At 46.3% G+C, this 23098-nt stretch overlaps 1 protein-coding gene and 1 long non-coding RNA gene across 2 annotated transcripts; both read left to right on the top strand.

Annotated features, from left to right (window-relative positions):
• The first annotated feature begins 3351 nt into the window (after window positions 1–3351).
• LOC123096205 (uncharacterized) lies at window positions 3352–5001 on the top strand. Its single transcript, XR_006446499.1, has 3 exons — window positions 3352–3566; window positions 3715–3873; window positions 4121–5001. It is a non-coding gene; the product is annotated as an uncharacterized lncRNA (long non-coding RNA).
• A 945-nt stretch (window positions 5002–5946) lies between these two features.
• On the top strand, window positions 5947–7477 carry LOC123096195 (acetylserotonin O-methyltransferase 1). Its single transcript, XM_044517842.1, has 2 exons — window positions 5947–6741; window positions 6949–7477. The coding sequence occupies exons 1-2, from the start codon at window positions 5962–5964 to the stop codon at window positions 7246–7248; spliced, it is 1080 nt and encodes a 359-aa protein (XP_044373777.1). The 5' UTR covers window positions 5947–5961; the 3' UTR covers window positions 7249–7477.
• Window positions 7478–23098: the final 15621 nt, after the last annotated feature.

Here is a 23098-nt window from a genome sequence, read left to right as displayed (position 1 = left end):
CTCGGCCTTGTGGGCGGCAAGCTCTGCGGTGGATGCGAGCCAGCGCGCGGCGGCCTCTGCTCCGGCGTCGCCAGATCTGGCCGCCTTCTCCCTTTTGCTGCTAATTCGGCGAACCCTCACCTCTAGCTCAGGCTTGCTTAGTCACGAACGCTGCTCCTCCGATGGGTGGGTGCCGATGAAGGGAACATTTGATCGGGAGAAATCCCAAGCCAGCTCTGCCGACTTCGAAGGCGGTGACACCCGCGGGCACCACTCACCTTCCTGGAGGCTCCGTCAGGTATATTACCTCCGTCCCCTTCCCCTTGGCTTCCCGGGTGAAAACCCCAACTTTGTTGGGCGGCGGCGATGCCCTTGGTGTCGTATCCTTCCTCAAGGCGCCGCTTAGGGAACAAGGATGGTTGTAGGACTTCGCTGAGATGTGTGTGGTGGGTGTCGGCAGCGACAGTGTTTCTCCAGTGGTGGCGGTGCCCTCCCTGGTGCGGGACCATGATAGTTGGGTGCTCTCCGTGCTTCTCCAGTGCCCCTGTCCGATGCCCGTGGTTCCTGGACAGGAGTGAATAGGGATCCCTTCTGTTGGTGTCACTCCAACGAGCCAAAGAGCCAAAGCTTCTAATTTTGATCTTGGTCCTGGTTGTTGCTATTTCGTTCATTCTAGCAGCTTGTCTTTTGTGTGCTGGGTCTGTGGATTTCGTTGATGTTCTGCTCTAGGTGAGAAGTCGGCGACAAGACGGGACTGCCTGGTTCCGCTCCTGTGGTTTCTATCGATGTCGTCCATCCAGGTTCTAGGGTGAACATGTCCATCCGTCGACGGTGCGGCGCCTTTCGAGCCAGGCGAGGAGGCAGAGGCCTTCTTCGACTATGGATCTGGATGGTAGTCTATTTCGCTGGGGCCCTGGTGTTTTGGCGATGGCTGGCCTGCTCGGCGGCGTCCGTTTCTTCCTCTTCTGTGCCGGCATTCTCCTACTCCTAGGATTCACGTGCGCAAGAGGGCCTTGTCATCCCCAAGCTAGGTGCTCATTGCTGATCTTCTTTAGCTTGTTGTATGCGAGGTTTGTGAGCTGCTCCATGGCGTCTTTGTATCCTGCCGACTTTTTTTTCTCTTTCTTGGTGAGTTTTGTGGTTGTAATGACGAGATGTAATCCTGGCCGGTTGATGGCTTTGTTAATTCAAAGTCGGGCTCTTGGCGAGCCTTCGTTCTAAAAAAAGCAGGTTTCTTTTTGTGTATATGTTTGGCAGTGGCGCTAGTCAATCCGATAAATGGAGATAAAAGAGAAGCATATCTCTGGCCCCAACGCTGCTTGTTTAGATGCTCGGAAACCCAAGTCACCTGTGGGCTAGCCCTGGATCTGGCAAGACGATTGTGGAGGAGGCTCTCAGGAGCAAAGCAAAGAAGAGTGGCGCCACAGGAAAGGCGTCCACGCGAGCTTGATGGTTCAGTGGATTTTGGTGATGAGCATGGTCTTTAGCAAGGTACTCTCGTTGGGGTCTTCTTTGCGATGTAAAAGAGTGAGGGTTGATGGACCTTGCGTGTTGGTTTTGGTTGTCGGGTTGATCCTATGGTTATGAGGTTGCATGCTCCGTGAGTAGTCCACATGTGATGAGTTTGTATCGGTTTTCACCCGTTTTTTCTTTAATTAACCGGCCAATTCTCGTCTGCTTAACTAATCGATGAGGCAAATCTTTTGCTTCCGTTTCAAAAAAAAGTCACATGTGGGAGCTCAACGTGAGGGCTGAAACTTTTTTTTTTACAGCCCTCCAAATGTTGGCAAGCAACGATATGTTTTTTTACCCAGGAAGGAGAACCGTTAGTTCATGTCAGCTATTTTGTTTTCTACCGATTACCATAGCTAAGTACTCCGTATAACTTTTCCTGTTGACATATGAGGAACACTGACTATATGTGAATTAGTCTGTTGAATTTAACATGCTTTTTAAGTTTTCCCTTTTATATATCTTCTTTTGGCAGCTTCCAGGTGTCTCACTTCATAAATCTTTTGGTGTTATTTAACAAAAAAATCAGGCAATAGTTTCTTTTCACCGGTTTATTGATTTTTTGCTTATAATCTCTTTGTTGAAAATAAAATAAATGATATAATAATGTTTACTATCCTTGTTTTGTGATATAAAAATATTTTGCACGACTGACGTGATCTTTTGGATAAATGCATAAGCATTTGTTGAAAGAAGTTCCAAAAGTCACCTAAAAGTCCTATTTACATTGATGACCACATTTATTGACCGTGGAATATGTAGAACGGTAAACTTTTTTCTATATGGAACATTTTCATCCATCATTTTTGAAAGTTGCAAGGACACTTTTTTGGCATACGTAAATATTTTAATCACGCTCCTGCATATTAAAATAGACTGTTGAGCGTACCTTAGTAAAACCTTGTTCTGCAATTTTTTCTGTACATCCTATTATGCAGAGTCAACCTTTTCGTTATGCATGATATACACATTATATTTTCTACTTTTAATAAATATTGCAAATATAAATTTAAAAAGAGTGTAGCCATTCCATGCTTCCACTACCAAAGCGATCCACTATTGGTCTGCCCCAGTTCCCCTCGCATATGCTATGTCTAGCTTATTGCAAGGCAGAAGCAACGTTCGTCCCATTTTTTTGTGTTTTTCTTTATTTTTTATCGGTTTCTTTTGGTTTGTATTTTTTTCTGTATTCGCTTTTTTGAATACGTGTTGACTTTTTCAATACATATTTGAACATTTTCCAAATACACGTTGAACATTATCCGAATACATGTTGAACATTTTTCAAAAAAGTCATGAACATATTTATAAAACATGTGCCATTTTTTAATGACACAATATTTATATATTTTATGAACACTTTAAAAAAAATTGAACAAAATTTACATTTCATGAAGATTTTTAAAAAATGCAGGTATTATTTCTAATTGTCAGGAATTTTTTTTAATGCCATGACTGTTTTTTACAAATTATGCGAACCAATTTTGTCATTTTAATGTATTAAGAAAAGCATGAAATTATTTTTAAACTTTTGAACATATTTTAAATGACACGAATATTTGTTGTGTTATAAGAATATTTTTATAAAACTGCAAGAATAAACCTTTACATTCCACAAACATTTTTGTAATGCATGATGAACATTGTGAAAAACTATAGATAAATAAATTTATCCATATATACATTTTTTGAGACAAATCCATATATAGTACATAATAATATGAAAAACGCACGCCTCAAGCTGGGCTAAAAGGGAAAACGCTGGAACCCTTGAAGCTCCTATTGGCCCGGCCTACTACAGGCTCGCGCTCTGGTCATGCACGGGGCGCAGCCCACCAGACCCACCAACAATGTGCCGGCGGTCGGGCCGCCGAAGTCGCGTCGCACCACCAGGCTAACTCCGCCGTCGCGACCGGTCTGGCGGTCACCTCCCGCCGTCGGAGCGGGCGGCCGAGGTCGCGGTGCGCCGCCAGGCAGCGCAGCGTGAGCGTGAGGTCCCAGGGGCCGTGGCTGCTGCTCGCGGACGCGCCACCGTTGGCGCCCGTGCGTGTCTGCCACCCGCCCCGCATTGCCCAGTAAGCGCTTGTTTGATCCAATCTTCTATTGCTCTAGGTTAGATTTCGACGGCGTGCGTGCGTGCATGGGTGGGCACTCGGGTCATCCTAATCCTACTGTCTGACCATCTGCATCTGTTGTATATCTTGCTCGCATGATTTCGAGCAGCAGCCCGGTCAGTATGATTCTGTGTGGTGTGGTGGAGCCCCCGGACATCATTCATGTGTGTGCAATGAGGAAAGGGACTCCTGTCTGCGCCTTGGAACCTTGCTAATTTCCCAGCAATTATGGATGGGTGTTTGTTCTACACCTCTGAACCCACGGAAGGTTGGTACTCCTGCACCATCCTTCTAAGAAACTACTACAAATTACAGCTTGACGCGTGCAGAAAATTAATTATGCCCTGTTTTTTTCTACTTACTTGCCCGGGGGTCTACTCTCCTTTTCAGGGAAAAAATGTTGTTTTAATTGCAAACAAAATCTAGATAAACAGATAGGTCAATTCGATGTATGCCTGTTAGTCAGTTACATTTTCTTGATTTTGGTAAACACTAAGCTCCTTCTGGATTGACAGGTGGTTGGATGGTTGTGTGATCAAGCACACTGCACCAGATTGTTGTCCTTTGTTGGTAGGCAGGCCCTGAAAAGATCAGCAAAAAAAGCGTTAAGTTAACGAATGGCAGATGGATCTGGGACATCAAGGTCCAGCTATTGGTGCCAGCAATCATGCAACTGTGTGAGCTTTGGGGCAGATTCTCACAAGTCCGCTCAACCCTTTGGTTGATGATGATCAATACAGCTCGAAGGTCCATTTTCTACGGCAGACGACAGAATTTCCTGGCACCAATGAGGTGCTGGACGTCGGATAGATTGGCTCGCAGAGGATTGCAACATCAGCCGCATTGCCTTATAGTTCCAAGAGCCAGAACAATCAGACACCCAATGGTGCAATGTTCTCTGTCCAGGGCAATCTGGTTTGACACCTTGCAAGACGTCAGTCTCCAGCCTTGTCCCTCAACTGTGCCGTCTCAGGGGCTGTTTGCATCGCTTACACAAAAAGCAGCCTGAGTCAGGCACAATTCTCAGGCGTCCGATTTTGTAGGCCTGAGGCTGAGATCTCTGCCTGAGTGAATAGCTGCCTGATAGGCCTCAACGAGTGGTGGCATTCAGCTAACCATGTGGTTCCTGTCAGGCGATGTCGCGACCTGAAACTCGACCGGGGTCATGTGTATGCACATCCACTGGTTGGAACGCAACGGAAGGGTCTTCGACAACGTCACCAACCAGAGGCAGGGTGTTCTTCGTAGCACGAAGGCCCGTCTTTAAATCTTTCAGCCTAGCATTGCTGGTGGTACGTAGTGTCCTTCTCGTTTCTGGTAAACGTGCACAATTCGAACGGACTTGTCACAAAATCTTGTACAGTACTATACTCTCTTTTCTCATAATAATAATCAAATGACGCGCAAGTCTATGGTGTGTTCTGCAGAAAACAAAAGTAGGAAACCGACACCCAAACCTGCAGTGTCGATGTCCTACTACAAAGTGCGGATTGTGCTGCCGTCCAATACGGCACAAGTAGAAAGTGATGCGACAACTAGTATAACAGGAAATGTTTTCTGCCATGTGCTTAAAATCTTTTATTCAGCTACACAGATCTTCACAAAGGGAAACGTTGTACGACCACTCAATAGGTGTGGCCAAATAATATCGTCCGTGCTCTAACAGAACAAATTGGAGAGTAGGACCTGTATTTAAAATCTGAAATAGGTGGGACTCGGTTAAAAATGTTATGAAAAAGAGTTGAGCTGAATATTAAAATACCTTCTTGCCCATGTGGACATTTAATTAGTTGTAACTGTGTCGATAGGGTTGATACGTATTTGGGTCAGGTTAATTTGTAGTAGAATGAGAATCGGCAGCTCACATATGAACCATGAATCTGAATCAGCCTGTACCATATGCATGCCGTGACATCAGTGCTGCTGTGATCAATCAATTAGCAAAGTCTCAAGTATTCATAGTTCATATGTTTCACTGCAGATTAGGCAAATCAAATATATACTGCACTAGCTAGATGCAGTCAAATTTGTAGTAACCAAATTTTGAATAGTCATTCCCGCCATCCAAAATTTGTACTAGCTAGCCGCGCAAATGCGCGAGTTGCCTCGTTAGTTTACATTAATTTTCTCTGTCATATAAAAAATGTATTTTGTTACTGTAATCAATACATAGCCAAGTACTACCTTTATTTCAAATGCCTTGACAAAATCCTGTCACCTAAACATCTTACCATCCTTAAATAACGAATTACCCATGGCTCTACCTTGTTCCCCCACAGTTAGTATTTGCATATAAATAGACGAGCCAACATGACTCCATTCCACACACAACCAACGAAAAACAAGCTCAATAAAAATGGCACCCACTCAAGACAAGCACAGCTCTCAGGAATTGCTCCAGGCTCAAGTTGATCTTTGGCACCACGCATTGGGATTTGTCAAGTCCATGGCACTAAAATGTGCAATGGAATTGCAAATCCCTAACACCATCCAGAACCATGGTGGGTCTATGAGCCCTTCAGAGTTGGCCACAAAGATTGGGCTCCATCCATCTAAGCTTCCTCGCTTACGGCGACTCATGCGTGTGCTCACTATGTCAGGCATCTTTGTTGTTCATGAGGTAGCCTTGCCAAACAAGGAGGTTGCTTATGGGCTTACCCCAACCACACGCCTACTTGCTATCGATGAAGTTAGATCAAGCTTATCTCCCTTTCTATCTTTGTTACTTGATTCAACTGTCACTGCCCCCTTTTTCGCCATGCACTCATGGTTTCTAGATGAGCATTCCACTTCCCTGTTCGAGAAAGCTCACGGCCTTAACGTTTGGGAGATGGCTGGCCAGAACAGTACTTACAACCAGCTAATCAATGACGCGATGGTTTCTGATAGTAACTTTCTCATGGATATCATCTTGAGGGAGTGTGGTGGTGTATTTCTTGGCATAAAGTCGCTTATTGATGTCGCCGGAGGACATGGTGGATCTGCCAGGGCAATTGCTAAGGCGTTCCCACAAATGAAATGCACTGTGTTGGATCTCCCTCATGTGGTTGAAGAAGCTCCTACTGACGACCATGTGTCGTTTATTTCTGGCAATATGTTTAAGCACATTCCGCCAGCGGATGCTCTTTTCCTGAAGGTACACCCTTTAAATTTTTCTTCCTCCCTTCACACACATACCCAGTTTACAATTGGATGCCATAAAGTATGTATTTAGCCGCTTGTAGGTACCAATTGAACAACTCCTAAAGTAAGCAAACTACGAGTAACTTTTTATGGAAAAACTCAACAATTTCCAATATTACAAGGGATAATCACAACATTTTTTTGCTGATGTACATCTTAGTGGGTTTTCCATGACTGGGGCGATGAAGACTGTGTCAAGATACTGAAAAAATGCAAGGAAGCTATACCTCCCAGAGAAGTTGGTGGAAAGGTGATAATCGTAGATATGGTGGTTGGATCTGGGCCAGATGAGATTGTAACAAGAGAGACACAAGCTTTGTTTGATCTCCTTATCATGTCTTTTGAGGGGATTGAGCGAGAGGAACATGAGTGGAAAAAGATATTCATGGAAGCTGGGTTCAGCGACTACAAAATTATATCAGTGCTGGGAGTTAGATCTGTTATTGAACTCTACCCTTGAACACTCCATGAAAAATTACGTGCTAATCGGTGTTGTGTGTAAATAAAGGGGGCATGAACAGAATGTGTGCTTTCTGGTTGCATGCCTTTGGTCCAGTGTAAGAATCTCTTTGCAAGGTGTGAAGTGCTGTGGTCAATGAATTACCTCTCTTACCACAACCCAAGTATATATGTGTAGCAGCCTACTAGAATTTGTTCCAGTACTGTTCATGTATAGACTACCATCTGCACAGCCGTGTCAATATTTTGTTTGTGAGAATTGAGATAATATATACTGATATTAAGATGCTATGTCCATGTTTCAGTGCTTACTCTGTTGTTCTTCAGCGTCAGTACCTTCGCGAATAGATGTATGCATTCCTAAGTTCTTTAGGTTACAGCGTATTATGCACACTTGGCAGTCCAGTGTGACCCCACATACTTTTATTCCAAGGACGATCACTTATGCGATTATGACTGATCTGAAATATGACTCTGCCTGTATTTGTTGGAAACGGTTTATACCTGCCGTATTGTAACCTAACTCTGTATTGTTGGTCTTATATATATACGAGATATGCGGAGGCTTTACCCCACGCAACCCTAAATCAAACTTGGTAATAGAGCCTCTTTTTCCACTCGCGCCGTCGCTCGCGTCGAAGCCGCCGCTCGCTCGTTCGTGCCGTCGAAGCTGCCGCTCGCTCGTTCGTGCCGCCGCTCGCTAAAATCGATCGGGCGTCGCCTCTCGCTCGTACGCATCGTCGCACGTGCGGCCGATCGCGCGTCGCCGCTCAGTCCCGCGTCACTGCTCGGTCTCGATGGCTTCTGGATCCTCTTCCGCCGCGATGCAACTGGCCATTATCGGTCCGGTTGTGACGCCTCCGGCCGCAACGGCGTCAATCCCGTCCATCGCGCCTTCCCTTGGCGTACGTCTGGATCACGGCAACTTCCCGCTATGGCGCACCCTCACCGTGACGCATCTCTCCGGTGCCTCTCTCCATGGCTACCTCGACGGCTCCGTCGCTGCTCCGCCCACAACCATCTCCCAAGGGGCGGGTGATACCGCCACCACTGTGGCAAACCCTGCGTATGCAACATGGTGGACGCAGGACCAAAAGGTCCTCGGGATGCTCCTCTCCTCCATGACGGAGGACATTGCGTCTCAACTGATCAGCTGCAAGTCCGCTGCTGCCGCGTGGACCTCCATCCACGCCATGTTCAGCGTGCAAAACCATGCCGGGGTTCAGCACATCTGGCGACAGATTCAGTCGCTGAAGAAGAACGACATGACTGCCAGCGAGTACATGCACAAGGTGAAGGCTCTTGCCGACGCCATGGCCTCCGCTGGATCCCCCCTCACTGATGACGAGATCATCGACTACATGCTTACCGGATTGGGCAAGGCCTTCAACCCGATCGCGGCTTCGCTCAGCGTCGTGGTCACTCCGGTCGCGCTGACTGACTTCTACTCCATGGTTCTCAACTATGAGGCGCTGCAGCTGTCGCAGCAGGCCGACGATGAGGAGTGGACCTCGTCGACCAACGTCGTGGCACGGTCCGGTGCTCCCGCCCCCGTCAACCATCCTCGAGCATCCGACACTGGTCGTGCCACCGACGTCCGCCCCGCTGGAGGCTACCCGCAGCAACAGGGGCAGGGCTACCAGCACGGCGGTCAAGACAACCGTCATAACAACGGCGGTGGAGGAGGAGGCAACGGTCGCAACGGCAATCGTCGCTGGCGCCCAAGGTGTCAGATTTCCAAGAATTGGGGTCACGAAGCCGACACCTGCAAGAAGTGCTTCGATTCAAACTACTCCAGCGGCAATGACCGCTCGGAAAATAATGCATCGACCTCCTCCAACAACTCCATGCACTGGGTTCTGGACTCCGGCACCACGGATCACCTGACTAGTGACCTGGAGCATCTTCAGTTCTGCGAATGCTACGGCGGCCATGATCAGGTTCAGGTGGCCAACGGCTCAAGTTTGTCTATTTCGCATATTGGGCACTCGACCTTAGCCGGTTCTTCTCTACGCCTGAACAATATTTTACATGTTCCAAATATTAGCCAACATCTTCTATCAGTCTATCGTCTTGGGTTGGATAATCGTATATTCATTGAATTTCATAAATATTTTTTCCTTGTTAGGGACAAAGCCACCAGGAGAATTCTTCTTCGAGGTAGAAGCAAAGGAGGGCTCTACCCTCTTCCACTCGGACGAGCCTCGCATCTGTCCGAGCGTCAAGCGTCGTCCAGCGTCCGTGTCTCCTCATCTCAGTGGCATCAGCGTCTCGGTCATCCATCCAAAAATGTCGTTAGTTCCATTGTTAGGAATAATGATCTCGAGTGTTCAACCTCAGATACTTCTGCTTTAGTTTGTGATGCTTGTCAATGTGGTAAAAGTCGTCAACTATCTTATACTACTTCTGCTCGTGTGTCTACTATGCCTCTTGAATTAGTTCATATTGATGTTTGGGGCCCTGCTCGTGCTTCCTCTAAGGGGTACAAGTATTATGTGAGTTTTACTGACGACTACTCCCGTTTTTGCTGGATCTATCTACTAAACTATAAGTCTGATTTTGAACAGGTGTTCTATGCTTTTCAAGCACATGTTGAGCGCCTTTTGGATGCTAAGCTTAAAGCTGTCCAATCTGACTGGGGGAGGGGGGTGAATACCATAAGTTGCACCGTTATTTTCTTCGTACGGGCATCTCTCACCGAGTCTCTTGCCCTCACACCTCCCAACAGAACGGCATTGCCGAGCGCAAACACCGACACTTGGTTGAAACTGGTCTTGCCTTGTTGGCTCACTCGTCTCTCCCTTTATGTTATTGGGATGAAGCTTTTGTGACTGCGTGTTACCTCATTAATCGCATGCCCACCCCCGTGCTTGGTCAAGATACTCCTATTGATCGTCTTTTAAAAATTCCACCCAACTATACTTTTCTTCGTACCTTCGGGTGTGCTTGTTGGCCTAGTTTGCGGAAGTATAACTCCCACAAACTCGAGTTTTGGTCCAAGATGTGTGTTTTTCTGGGATATAGTCCTATGCATACGGGGTACAAGTGTCTTGATCAATCTACGGGTCGTATATACATCTCACGTGACGTTATCTTTGACGAATCTGTCTTTCCGTTTGCTACTCCCGGTGTCACTGTTGATGTGTCTACACTTGACGAGGCTATTTCTTTTCCATCCACAGAACCGGCTACGAGTGCTCATGTGCGTAATTATGACTTAACTTTCTAGGCTACTAATCCATCTGGCCTAGCCAGCGTTTCTTCTGTGCAGGCTCCGCGACCGGCCACGATCGACGTACACGTGGCCATGAAGAATGACGTGCATGGCGGCCAGGCTTCCCAGGCAGGGGTCCCGCCCGCACGTGCGGCTGGCTCTGCCCGCGAGCCGGCCTCGCCCGCCCGCGACTTGGCCTCGCCCGCCTGCAAGTCGGCCTCGCTCGCCCGCAACTTGGCCTCGCCCGCCCGTGACTCGGCCTCGCCAGCGCCTGGAGTGTCGCCTGGCTCCCCGTGTGCCTTGTCGGCCCATGAGCAGGCCCATGACCCATCTTCGCCGGCTCCTGTGCCACCATCGCCAACTCCAGCCTCGTCGCCAAGTTCGGCACTGTCGCCATCCTCGCCTACGCCTCCAGCCGTCGAGCCCCCTCACCCAATGGTGACTCGTACCCGTGATGCTACTTGTCGTGAGAAGGAATTTACTGATGGGACGGTGCGGTATAATCCTCTTCGTTGTGCTTTCTTTGCGACACCGGTGTCACATCGTGATGCCCTCCATGAGCCGGCGTGGCGTGATGCTATGGCTGCTGAGTTTGAAGCGCTTCGTCAAAATGGCACATGGGTTTTGGTTCCTCGACCACCTGGCGTTAACATTGTTGGCAGTAAATGGGTGTTCAAGACAAAGCAACACGCTGATGGGTCTGTTGACAAGCACAAGGCTCGCCTCGTTGCTCGTGGTTTTACTCAACAGAAAGGTCTTGACTATGGTGATACCTTCAGTCCCGTTGTCAAACCGACTACTATTCGTCTGGTTCTTTCGCTTGCTGTTTCATGAGGATGGAGTTTGAGGCAAGTTGATGTCAGTAATGCATTTCTTCATGGCTTTCTTTCCGAGACTGTGTATATGCAGCAACCACCAGGTTTTGAAGATACTCGGTTTCCTTCGCACGTGTGCAAGTTGCAACGGGCTCTTTATGGTCTCAAACAGTCGCCACGTGCTTGGTATGCTCGTCTCAGTGCTCGACTTATTCAGCTTGGTTTTGTTCCATCCAAGGCGGATGCATCTCTCTTCATCTTTGCTGCGCATGGCGTCCAGATATACATGCTTGTGTATGTTGATGATATTGTTATTGCTGGCTCCACTCCGGCTGCAGTTGAGCGTCTGGTGAGATCTCTCTCCGACAGTTTTCCCATCAAGGATCTTGGTCCTCTCCAGTATTTTTTGGGGCTTGAAGTATCCTACAATTCAGGAGGCATGACGCTGACTCAACGCAAGTATGCACTTGATCTTCTTCATCGTGTGAGTATGGAGAATTGCAGGCCTACCTCTACACCATTATCTGCCACTGAGCATCTGGCTCATGAGGTTGGCACTCCTTTGGGTGTTGAGGATGCCACTCGATATCGCAACATTGTTGGAGGACTCCAGTATTTAACGCTCACTCGTCCTGACCTATCCTTTGCAGTCAACAAGGTTTGCCAGTATTTATCACAACCGATAATGAGCATTGGGAAGCTGTCAAGCGTATATTGCGTTATGTCAAAGGGACTTTGAGTACGGGATTGAGGATTCGTAAATCTCCTTCCACTGATGTCAGTATTTTCATAGATGCTGATTGGGCTGGATGCATTGATGACCGTCGTTCTACTAGTGGTTTTGCTGTGTTTGTTGGATCAAATCTTGTCTCATGGAGTTCCAAGAAACAACCAACTGTCTCTAGATCGAGTACGGAGGCAGAGTGTAAAGCTTTAGATAATGGAGCAGCTGAAGCAATCTGGGTGGAGACCTTACTCAAGGAGCTTGGGGTCTTCAAGCAGCGTATCGCCATTTTGTGGTGTGATAATCTTGGGGCTACGTACACTACTAGGGAAAAGCCTATACACAGAATCTTATCAGCAGCGCACTTTAAAATAAGGCGCTGCTGCTAATTCGCAGTAGTGTGCTCAGGAGTAACTCGCTGCTGAAACCAATATAGCAGTAGCGCGCTCGCTCAAAGACGCGCTACTGCTATAATTCCCACGAGGCCGCCACGAGGCTAGTTATAGCAGCAACGCGTTATAACGACGGGCGCTACTGCTACGTAGCATAGTAGCAGCGCATTTCTGCAATAAGCGCTACTGCTAAACTTACTACAAAAATTTAGCTACCATCTCCTCTATCCGATCCACTCACACAGTCACACACTAGCTCACTAGATCCCCTCTCCCCCGCGCCGGTCCACCCCCGTCGCCCCTCCTCCATCTGCGCCGCCGTCACCTCCTCCTCCTTGCTGGACTCGGTACCGGCCTCCTCCTCCGTCCTCCCTCTCCACTCGCCGCTGGCCGGCCCCTCCTCGCTCCGCCTTCCTCCTCCGTCCTCCATCCACTGGCCGCGCCGGCCGGCCCCTCCTCGCTCCGCCTTCCTCCTCCATCCTACTCTCTTCTCCCTCCCCGAGTCGCCCCTCCTTCTCCCTCGTGCCCGCTACATTTTGATTTAGTAGCTAGGCTAGTTCATATGCAACATTTTGATTTAGTTGATATGATTTAGTTGATTTAGTAGGCTAGTTGATTTAGTTGACTTAGAACATTTTGATTTAGTTGATTTAATAGGCTAGTTCATTTAGTTGATTTAGTTGACTTAGAACATTTTGATTTAGTTGATTTAATAGGCTAGTTCATTTAGTTGATTTAGTTGACTTAGAACATTTTGATTTAGTTGATTTAGTAGGCTAGTTCATTTAATTAGTTGATTTAGAACATTTTGATTTAGTTGATTTAGTAGGCTAGTTGATTTAGTTGATTTAGAACATTTTGATTTAGTTGATTTAGTAGGCTAGTTGATTTAGTTGACTTAGAACATTTTGATTTAGTTGATCGTTAATCCTTTGCTCATATTGCTTTAGGAAAAATGGCGCCATCACCACCACCACTATGTCGACTGTGCAAGTCAAGATGCGCCAGCAGCCTTGCAACTGGCAAGCTGTTCGGCATCTACTTCCAGCCGAGTTTTCGTCATGCGGCGGTAAGAAATTAGATGAAATGTAATAACTATTTTGTTTTTAGTGTTGGCATTACTGCATTGTGTCATTTTGCTTATTTTACACAGATTGTCCCATGCAATGTGAGGTTGAAATTCAACAAGCTGACAGGACACACTATGACATTTGAGGCTCCTGGGGGGCCGTACACTATGGAGGTCGAGAAAGGACGCAATATGTCGCAGATTGGAGGAGATGGATGGGCCCGTTTCGTCGCTCGCATGCGTCTTACTGGTGGTGAGTTGATCAGCTTCTCCTTCCGAGCAGAAAGACCCAAACTAGCTGTCATTTATCTCCACCTGGTGGAAGATGATGAAGATGACGAAGATGATGAAGATGATGAAGATAATGAGGACCCACTCGATGAAGATGATGAGGACCCACTTCATGAAGCCATCATAGCTCAAAGAACAAGGCTGAGTGAGGAGGAGGTGTCCAACCTATGGGACATAATTCTGCCACGTGCTGACTTTGTCGGGGTGCCATTCGTGACTCGCTTGACAAATACCATGGTTGATCGACATGATATGGTATGTTATACTTACAAATGCAAATTATCCGATGAATTACTTAGTGTACAATCCAATGATATGGTATGTTGTGTGGAATCTAGTCGATGATATGTTTTAGTGTAGAGTTCGATCACATGCTTATTAGTGTAGAATCTAACGAAACTATTAATAGTGTAGATAATCCATATGTACTTATTTGCGAGGCTATTTATTAATTGATATGTTTTTCTTATTCAGAAATTGGCAAAGAGCATATCTGTGAGTTATGGTATCGAGCCTGATGAAGAAGGCTCGGCTGGACTACGCCTTACTGTAAGGGGCTCCGTCACAACCTGTACTTACCGCGTGGACACGGACGGTCGCACACACTTAAACTCGGTTGGGTGGAAGAAATTCCTCGATGGCAAGAATCTTCATGTTGGACAGGCCATCCTAATTACTATCAGGAACACCAACCGCCCAGGCTTAAGGATGATGATTGTCTTCGACATCATCTAGAACTACATATGTGTGTGTGGCTATATCATCTAGAACTACATATGTGTGTGTGGCTATATCATCTAGAACTACATATGATGATCGTCGTCGATATCATCTAGAGCTACATATGATGATGGCCGTTGATATGACCTTGTACTGCTTGAGGATGCATGTTGACTATGCATGAAATTGTTATCTAGTACTCCCTTCGTTCCAAATTACTCGTCGTGGTTTGAACTAAAACCACGACGAGTAATTTGGAACGAAGGGAGTACTAACTAGTAATGGTTTATGAATTGGATATCTACTAGCAGTACCTAGTATCTAGTATCTAAAAGGGAAACTGAAAAGGAAAGGGGTAATGGGAAAATGATGAAAGATATAGCAGTAGCGAGGGATGGCGAAATCGCTACAACTAGGTAATAGTAGTGCGTTCTTAAAAAGCGCTGCTGATATCGTAAACAGTAGTAGCACGGGTAAGGGCCGCGCTAATACTATGAGTTAGCTGTAGCGCCTTATTAGTAGCGCGTCCACCCGCGCTGCTGCTAGCCTCAAAACCCGCGCTACTACTAGGATTTTCCCTAGTAGTGGTACCTGACAGGAAATCCAGTCTTTCACGCAAGAACCAAGCACATAGAGATAGATTTTCACTTTGTGCGTGAGCGCATTGCTTCTGGTGTGTTAGATGTCAGGTTTATCTCGTCTAATGACCAACTGGCTGATGTATTTACTAAACCGGCCACACGACAGATGTTAGAACGTTTTCGGTCCAATCCGAACCTTGTATGTAGTAGTAGTTCAGATTGAGGGGGTGTGTTGGAAACGGTTTATACCTGCCGTATTGTAACCTAACTTTGTATTGTTGGTCTTATATATATACGAGATATGTGGAGGCTTTGCCCCACGCAACCCTAAATCAAACTGTATTCCCAAAGGTGTGGTGGTGTTGTACCGTGTGTGCTCGTGAGGAGGTTACACACTGGTCGCGATCGAGATCATCGCCGATGTGATACCATAATGCATATCTGACCGCGGGCTAAATAAACTTTATGATTCCGTGCCTTTGTCTATGTGGCCTCATTTGTAAAGGAAGAAGGATGGGAATTAATCATCACACTGGTGATAGTAACATCACATTATCCAAGATGTAATGACGAGGACGAACTAATCATTTGTACATTTTATAAAGGGACACTCCTTGTATTATTGACATGAATACATGCAAACTCTCCAGCCTTGCTCACTACGGATAGCATCCCCCCCCCCCCCCCCCAATTCTATGATCGGACTCGCATCCTTGCTTCATTCATCGAGAAGAAGAGCTAGCTTATTAAACAAGAAGAATTGAAGTGGATGCAGAGGGGCAAAGATACCGAGATTAAGGAAGGAGATGCTAATTCTAGATATTTTCAGGCAAAAGCTAATGGGAGGAGAGGAAAAAGTGAATAGTGACTTTGGAACATGATGAAGGAATTATTGAAGGTGAAGAGAAACTGATGGAGTACACTACTACTCCCTTTGTATCAAAATATAAGACGTTTTTTGATAGTATAATGGTGTGAAAAAATGTCTTATATTTTGATAGGAAGGGAGTAATTTTTAGAAAAACCTTTTTGGGAGACCTGATGAATCAAACAATTCTTTGAATATTGATGGAGCTAATAGAATTCTTGAACATGAAGCTAAAAACTTATTGAAGAATTTTCTATGGAAGAGATTCATAGAGTAGTCTCTATGAAGAAAAATAGAAGCCCTGGTCTTGATGGTTTTCCTATTGAATTCTATGAGAGACACTGGGAATTAGTGAAGTGGGATCTGAAGGCATTGTTGTATGATTTCCATGAGGGTAGTCTAATTATATCTAAGATGAACTATGTGACACCCGGGTAACTAAGTTACAGTGAACCTTTGCTGATGATGCCACGTCACCTCGGTTATTGTTGATAAACTCGCGTTGATTCGAAACCCATCCAAATTCAAATTCGAATAACAAGTGAAATTCAAAATTTCTTAAACCTGAAAACTAAATTGTTCATCATGTGGATAATAATCCCTAACTAATTTTAGTTGTGGAATCAACCTTTTACAAAGTGTTCAAATGCCCTAAACAAATTAAAAGCAATGGCTAAAATGATAATTTAATTGTTTTTGAAATTATAAAATTATTAAACTAAGTTACTTTGGGTCCAAACTAATTTTTGCAGTTGCCTATATTGATGATACCAATTTAGATGCTAAATTGGTATTTTATAAAACTAAGATAGAAGAAACTAAAAATGAGAGCAGTGAAGAATAAATTTTAAAAAAGGTGAAAAAAAATAGAAAGATAAAAAGAAGAAGGATCCCCGGCCAACTGGGCCGAACGGCCCAGCCGGCCAACCCATTATCCCAACCGCCTCCTCACTCCACCGTATCCTCATGGGCTGTCGAACCCTAGCGGTTCGACCCCTATCCCCCCATCCCCTCTCTCTCTCGCCCCCCCCCCTCCCGCGCGCGATCTGGATCGGGAGGTGCACGCTGCTCGCCCCTGACACCGTCGCCGAACCGCCCCGCCGCCACACCGACACCGCCCTGTCCTCACCTCCTCCCCGACCAGCCACCCAGCGCTCGGCGCCCCCACCCCGTCACCGCTCGACGCCGCCACCACCGGATCGCCCTCACTACCGTTCGCCAGGTCGCCCGCCACCTTGTCAGCGCCGCCTCCCCACCGACTGCGTCGTCCCCGACCTCCTCCCCGCGCCCCAATGCCCTTGACCCTACGGCCCCCGTGAGCGCCTCTCTCCTCTCCTCCTCTCTCCCTCGCATCGTCCCGCTCACACGCGCTTGTCCACCCGCTGCGCGCGCTCGCCCGTCGTTCGTCGCCCGCCGCGGCGATCGCCTCGCCTGGCGGCCCCATGCTCACCCCGCTCCCTCTTCGCGCGCGCTCGCGCGCTGCCCCTGCGAGCCCCGCGTCGGCTGTGCCCCGCACGGTCCCTCGGCCCCTGCTCGCGCGCTCTGGCGCCCTGCTGCTTGTCACGGTCGTCGCCCTCACCCTCTTGTGGCTACACCGGAGCTCTGCTCTCTCCCCGCGCTCACACGCCGCCCCGCCTCTGTTCTCCCCTGCGTCGTCGCGCCCGCGCCCCTTAGCCTCTCCTGCTCGCGTGCTCCGCCGCCCCTGCCTGCCGCGCGCGCTCACCGCCGCCTTCGCCTACTGCTAGCGCCGGCCACAGCGCCGCACGTTGCCGCGCGCTCCTTCCCGCGGCATCCTGTCGGGCGCCAGCAGCGCCCGCGCCCCCGCGCCCGATAGCGCTCATGCCCGCTATGCCCTTTTGGGCCACAGACAGCCGGGCCCCACCCCCCTGCCCCAATGACAAGTGGGGCCCACGCCCCTGGAACGTTATAAAAAAGAAAATAGAAATAAAAGAATAAAATAATAAAATAATTAATTAACTTAATTAATCTGGTTTAATTAAACTTAATTAATCCTTCTTAATTAAACCCTAATTAACTTGGTTACTCTATGACAGGTGGGTCCCACTGGACCCACATGTCAGGTTTGACTCCAGTCAACCACACTGTTGACTGCTGACGTCTCACCTACGTCTTGCTGACGTCATCCCGTACTATTCTGGATAATGTTGATTTAAATTAATTATTCACAAGGACCTTACAAGATAATATGTCAATATGTCTGAATCCGCCATCCTGGCAACAATTGTCGCAACTCCTAACCAATTGATGAAAGGATGCAACAAGTCTGAGCCAAATACCCAGACCTCTCAGCTAAGCCTAACATCTAAAACCGGAGGCCCAAACCAAGCCACATACCAGGTGTGGGGCATAAACCGGTCTGACGCACTCTCATGGGTCGTCACCACCATCTTTCACCAATCCATCTACAGAACAGGTATTGACGCATCGACCTTGACAGGCCTGCCATCGACGCCGCCACGACGCCAAACAACGCCACCGCCTTGCGCTCGTCCATCCAGACACATATGTCTTCGATATGCAGCTTCACCATGCCACCAAAACTTGTCGTCTTCACGTGGTACATGACACGTTGCTCCACATACGAACCTCCGCACCATCGCCACTTCCTCTTGCCACCCAGATCCCACCGCCAGAACAGTCATTGTTGCTACAATTGTTGATATCATTGTTGCTACAATTGTTGATACCTTTACCTACAATCCTAAATGCTTAGTATAGGATGCTAGTATTCCTTCAGTGGCCTGATAACCCACAAGTATAGGGGATCACAACAGTTTTCGAGGGTAGATTATTCAACCCAAATTTATAGATTCGACACAAGGGGAGCCAAAGAATATTTGAAGGTATTAGCAGCTGAGCTGTCAATTCCACCACACTTGGAGATCAATTATCTGCAGCAAAGTGATTAGTAGCACAATAATATGATAGTTTTGATGATAGCAGTAGTAGCAATAGTAACGGTTATAGTGATAGAAGTGATATTGTAGCAGTAACGATAACAGTAGCAGTAGTAACTTAGCAAGAACAATATAAGATAAATTTGTAGGCATTGGATCGGTGACTCCTTGGATGATATTCATCATGAGACAGTTATAACCTAGGGCGATATGGCACTAACTCCAGTTCATAAATATAATGTAGGCATGTATTCCGTAAATAGTTATACATGCTTATGGAAAGAACTTGCATGACATGTTTTGTCCTACCCTCCCATGGCAGCAGGGTCCTATTGAAAACTAAGGGATATTAAGGCCTCCTTTTAATAGAGAACCAGAACAAAGCATTAACACACGGTGAATACATGAACTCCTCAAACCACAGTCATCACCGGGAGTGGTCCCAACTATTGTCACTCCGGGGTTGCCGGATCATAACACGTAGTAGGTGACTATAACTTGCAAGATTGGATCTAGAACAAGGATATAATGGTGATAACATAAACGTTTTAGATCTAAAATCATGGCACCCGGGCCCAAAGTGACAAGCATTAAGCATGAAAAAATTAACTCAATTACATGATGAATCTCATCCAACTCCTCACCGACCATCAAGCCTACGAAGGAATTACTCACTCCCGGTGGGGAGCATCATGGAATTGGCGATGGGGATGTGTTGGTGGTGACGAAGGTCAAAGATCCCCCTCTCTGGAGCCCCAAACAGACTCCGGGTCTAGCCTCCCGATGAAGAACAGGAGACGGCGGCGGCTCCGTCTCGTGAAACACAATAATTCTTTCTCCGTGACTTGTTTCTGGAATAATGGGATTTTATAGCGTCGGTTTCAGGGTCAGCGGGGCCACCAGGTGGGCAGCACCCACCTGGGCGCGCCCGGGGGGCAGGCACGCCCTGGTGGGTTGTGCCCACCCAGGTGCCCCCTCTGGTATATCTTGGCTCCAGAAATTCTCTTTATTGATATAAAAAATCCTCGCAAAGTTTCATTCTATTCCGAGAACTTTTATTTCTACACAAAAATAACACCATGGTAGTTCTGCTGAAAACAACGTCAATCTAGGGTTAGTTTCATTTAAATCATGCAAATTAGAGTCCAAAACAAGAGGAAAAGCGTTAGGAAAAGTAGATACTTTGGAGACGTATCAACTCCCCCAAGCTTAAACCTTTGCTTGTCCTCAAGCAATTCAGTTGATAAACTAAAAGTGAAAAAGCAAAACTTTTACGATCTCTTTTGCTCTTGTTTCATAAATAAGCTTAAACAACACCCAGGTTTTCAGCAAGGATTATAACTAACCATGTCGACAATAACTCTTAAAAATTATATTAACTCATATCAATGACATAAACAATTAGAGAGAAATAATAAGATATCTCAAATAGCAACACGTTGTCAAAATAACCATGATATAATATGACAATAGTGGTATCTCGCTAGCCCTTTCTGAGACCGCAAAACATAAATGCAGAGCACACCCGAAGTTCAAGCAGGAACTAAACATTGTAATTCATGGTAGAAAAGATCCAGTCATGATGCACCCAACATTAGCTATACCCAATGCATCGGCATGACAGCAGTGCTCTCAGATTCTGGCGCTTATTTGAGAAGGTGATGACACAACAATAGAAGTAAATAGATAGTCCCTTCGCAGAGGGAAGAAGTGATTTACAGAGGTGCCAGAGCTCAAGTTTTTGAAACAGAGGTAAATGATATTTTGAGACATGCACCCTTCTCATTCACTTCACAACTATCAGTTTATCAATATATTCCATGCTGAACACGCTAGTGGCGGTTCCCAAGCGAAAATGTAAAGGTTATGACTCCATTAGGAGTTTTTGTTTGATTATTTGTAAGCTCTTTTCTTTTTGCAATTTGGGACTGGGCATCCCTAATATCGCCCTTTTCTCGTGCGATGGCGAGTGAATAAACACTCGACTTGAGAATAGCCCACTTAGCATGGAAGATATCGACTACCTCCTATCGTTCCATGAACGGTCCAGGCACACAAAAAAGATATTTATTTGAAGTTTGCAGAGTTGGCACATGCAAATTTACTTAGGACGGCAGGGTAATACCGTATATAGGTAGGTATGGTGGACTCATCTGGAATAACTTGGATTTCAGGTTTTTGGATGTACAAGCAGAGTTCCCACTTAGTACAGGCGAAGGCTAGAAAAATAGGTTGAGAAGTAGCCAGCTAGAGAGCAACAACGGTCATGAACATGCATTATGCATAAGTAACATTGGATACTAGCATAAAAGAAAAAGAAATTCAAAGAAACACACTGAAATATTTTTGGAGTTTTTGGTTTTTCGAAAGCAAGCAAACGAAAAAGGGAAAAGTAAAAATGAGAAAAAACTATTTAGACGGGAAAGCTCCCAACAAGTAAAAGAAGAACAAGGAAATCTTTTTGGGTTTTCTTTTTAGTACTACAACAATTTTAACTAGGAAGAAAGATAAAAAAGAAGCAAGAAACATATTTTTGGATTTTCTCAAAGTTTTTCAAACACACAAGAAGAAAGCGAGAAAAATAATTTAAGCATGGATGATACAATGAAAAAGTGTGGACACCGACAACTGGAATGAAATGTGTGAATATGAATGTAATGTCGGTGGGAATACGTGCTCCCCCAAGCTTATGGTTTTGGCCTAACTTGGTAATCACCAGTCATAGAAGCCATGAGGTCCAATGTTGAAGTGCTAGGGAGCAGGCACCATAGGGTCCCACTGCTGAGGCTCCGCCTGTGCCGCCGCCAGGTTGTTCCAGTAAGCGACAGTGTCCTCAGGCATAATCCTGTATCCGTTCCTGGCAACATAATCAAACAAAGAAGGTCTAGGCAAGGGGATAACATCACGAGTTGTCTCACTGAAAACTAAATTGTAAGGCAAGTCAATATCAGGGTAATCAGCAACAAGAAACTAATGGTCCTTCATAGCTGCTCTGTCTAGGTAAACCTTGGTCAAGGGGTGATCATGCTGGCGTATCTGCACATTGAAGTGAGTCGCCAAGCGAGTAGCGTAAATGCCCCCATGTATTTTACCCTTGAATCTGTTAAGGTGAAGGCGATGTGCCACAACAGCTCCCAAGCTATAAGTGTTGTCGCCATAAAGTGCACGACGCAAAACAATAAAGTCTGGGGTGCTAAGTGAACCACCTTCTCTCTCGCTAGCAAGCACTTTGCAATAAATAAAGCAAAATAATGCATGGCAGGAAACTGCAAGCTAACGGCAGTGGTGCCCGATACTCCTCTCTCATCCCCCACTGTCAGAGTATGGTAAAAACCATCAAACTCTGAGGGCCTAGGCTCTACCAAACCCCCATCAGAAGGAAGCAAGCATATGTCACAAAATTCAGTAACTGGGATCTGGCGGTGTTCAGCATATAAATTAAATGACACCTCAGGGGGATTATTCCTAGGATGAAAATGAAAGTTTTGCACAGAGGAGTTTGTGAGGAGATGATACTGTTCGCATTCAGCTGTGATGAAGTCGGTGAGGCCGGCATTAGCAGCATATTGGTTGAACTCTTGGAGGATTCTGGCCTCTTCCTTGAACTCATTGTGCGGCCACTCGCACGGTCGTAGCTCCGCCAACCTCGGGGTATGGAGATCATTGTCAGATGACTGAACAATAACCCCTTTGGAGTTCTTCCTGGAAGCAAACTTCCTAAAGAAACTCATCCTTTTTCTATGAACAAAATTCTAAAAAAATTAGTCCACAAAAAGTTTTCAACAAAACTTGACAAAATTGATAGCAAGTACTCATAGAGATGTATAGAGGCCATAGCAAGCATTCAAACTACTTAGAAATCTAAGAATTCAACATGCAAGCTCATCTACAGCAGCACCAAGAGTAGCTAATTGGACACATGGAGGAGTCACATACCAAGCAACAAATCCCCGAAACAGTTTCAGAAATGGAGCTTCGAGCAAAGAGATCAAAATCCGCGGTTTCGAGAGCAAGAACACGAGAGAGAGAGAGAGGGGGTGATAATGATTTTTTTCTGGGTGAATTGAGTGATGTGGGAAGAAGAGGTAAGTGAGGGGGCCCACCAAGTGGGGCAGCACCCACCAGGGCGCGACTGGGGGTCCTGGGGCGCCCAGGTGGGTTGTGCCCACCTGGCGCACCTCCCTCTGATATTATTTGCACCAGAAATTCAGAAATATTCAGAAAACAATTGTATCAGATTTTTAGCACAATCTAAGAAC

Source organism: Triticum aestivum, chromosome 1B (assembly GCF_018294505.1).
Source record: "Triticum aestivum cultivar Chinese Spring chromosome 1B, IWGSC CS RefSeq v2.1, whole genome shotgun sequence".
NCBI classification, from domain to species: domain Eukaryota; kingdom Viridiplantae; phylum Streptophyta; class Magnoliopsida; order Poales; family Poaceae; genus Triticum; species Triticum aestivum.
The sequence above is the reverse complement of the archived record's forward strand: the minus strand, read 5'-3'. Positions and strand labels throughout refer to the sequence as shown.

Excerpts from the sequence above, each read along its gene's own strand:
- LOC123096195 (XM_044517842.1), top strand. The coding sequence starts at position 5,962 with ATGGCACCCACTCAAGACAAGCACAGCTCTCAGGAATTGCTCCAGGCT. Across the intron at positions 6,742-6,948 it reads CGGATGCTCTTTTCCTGAAG|TGGGTTTTCCATGACTGGGG; the intron begins GTACACCCTTTA and ends TGTACATCTTAG.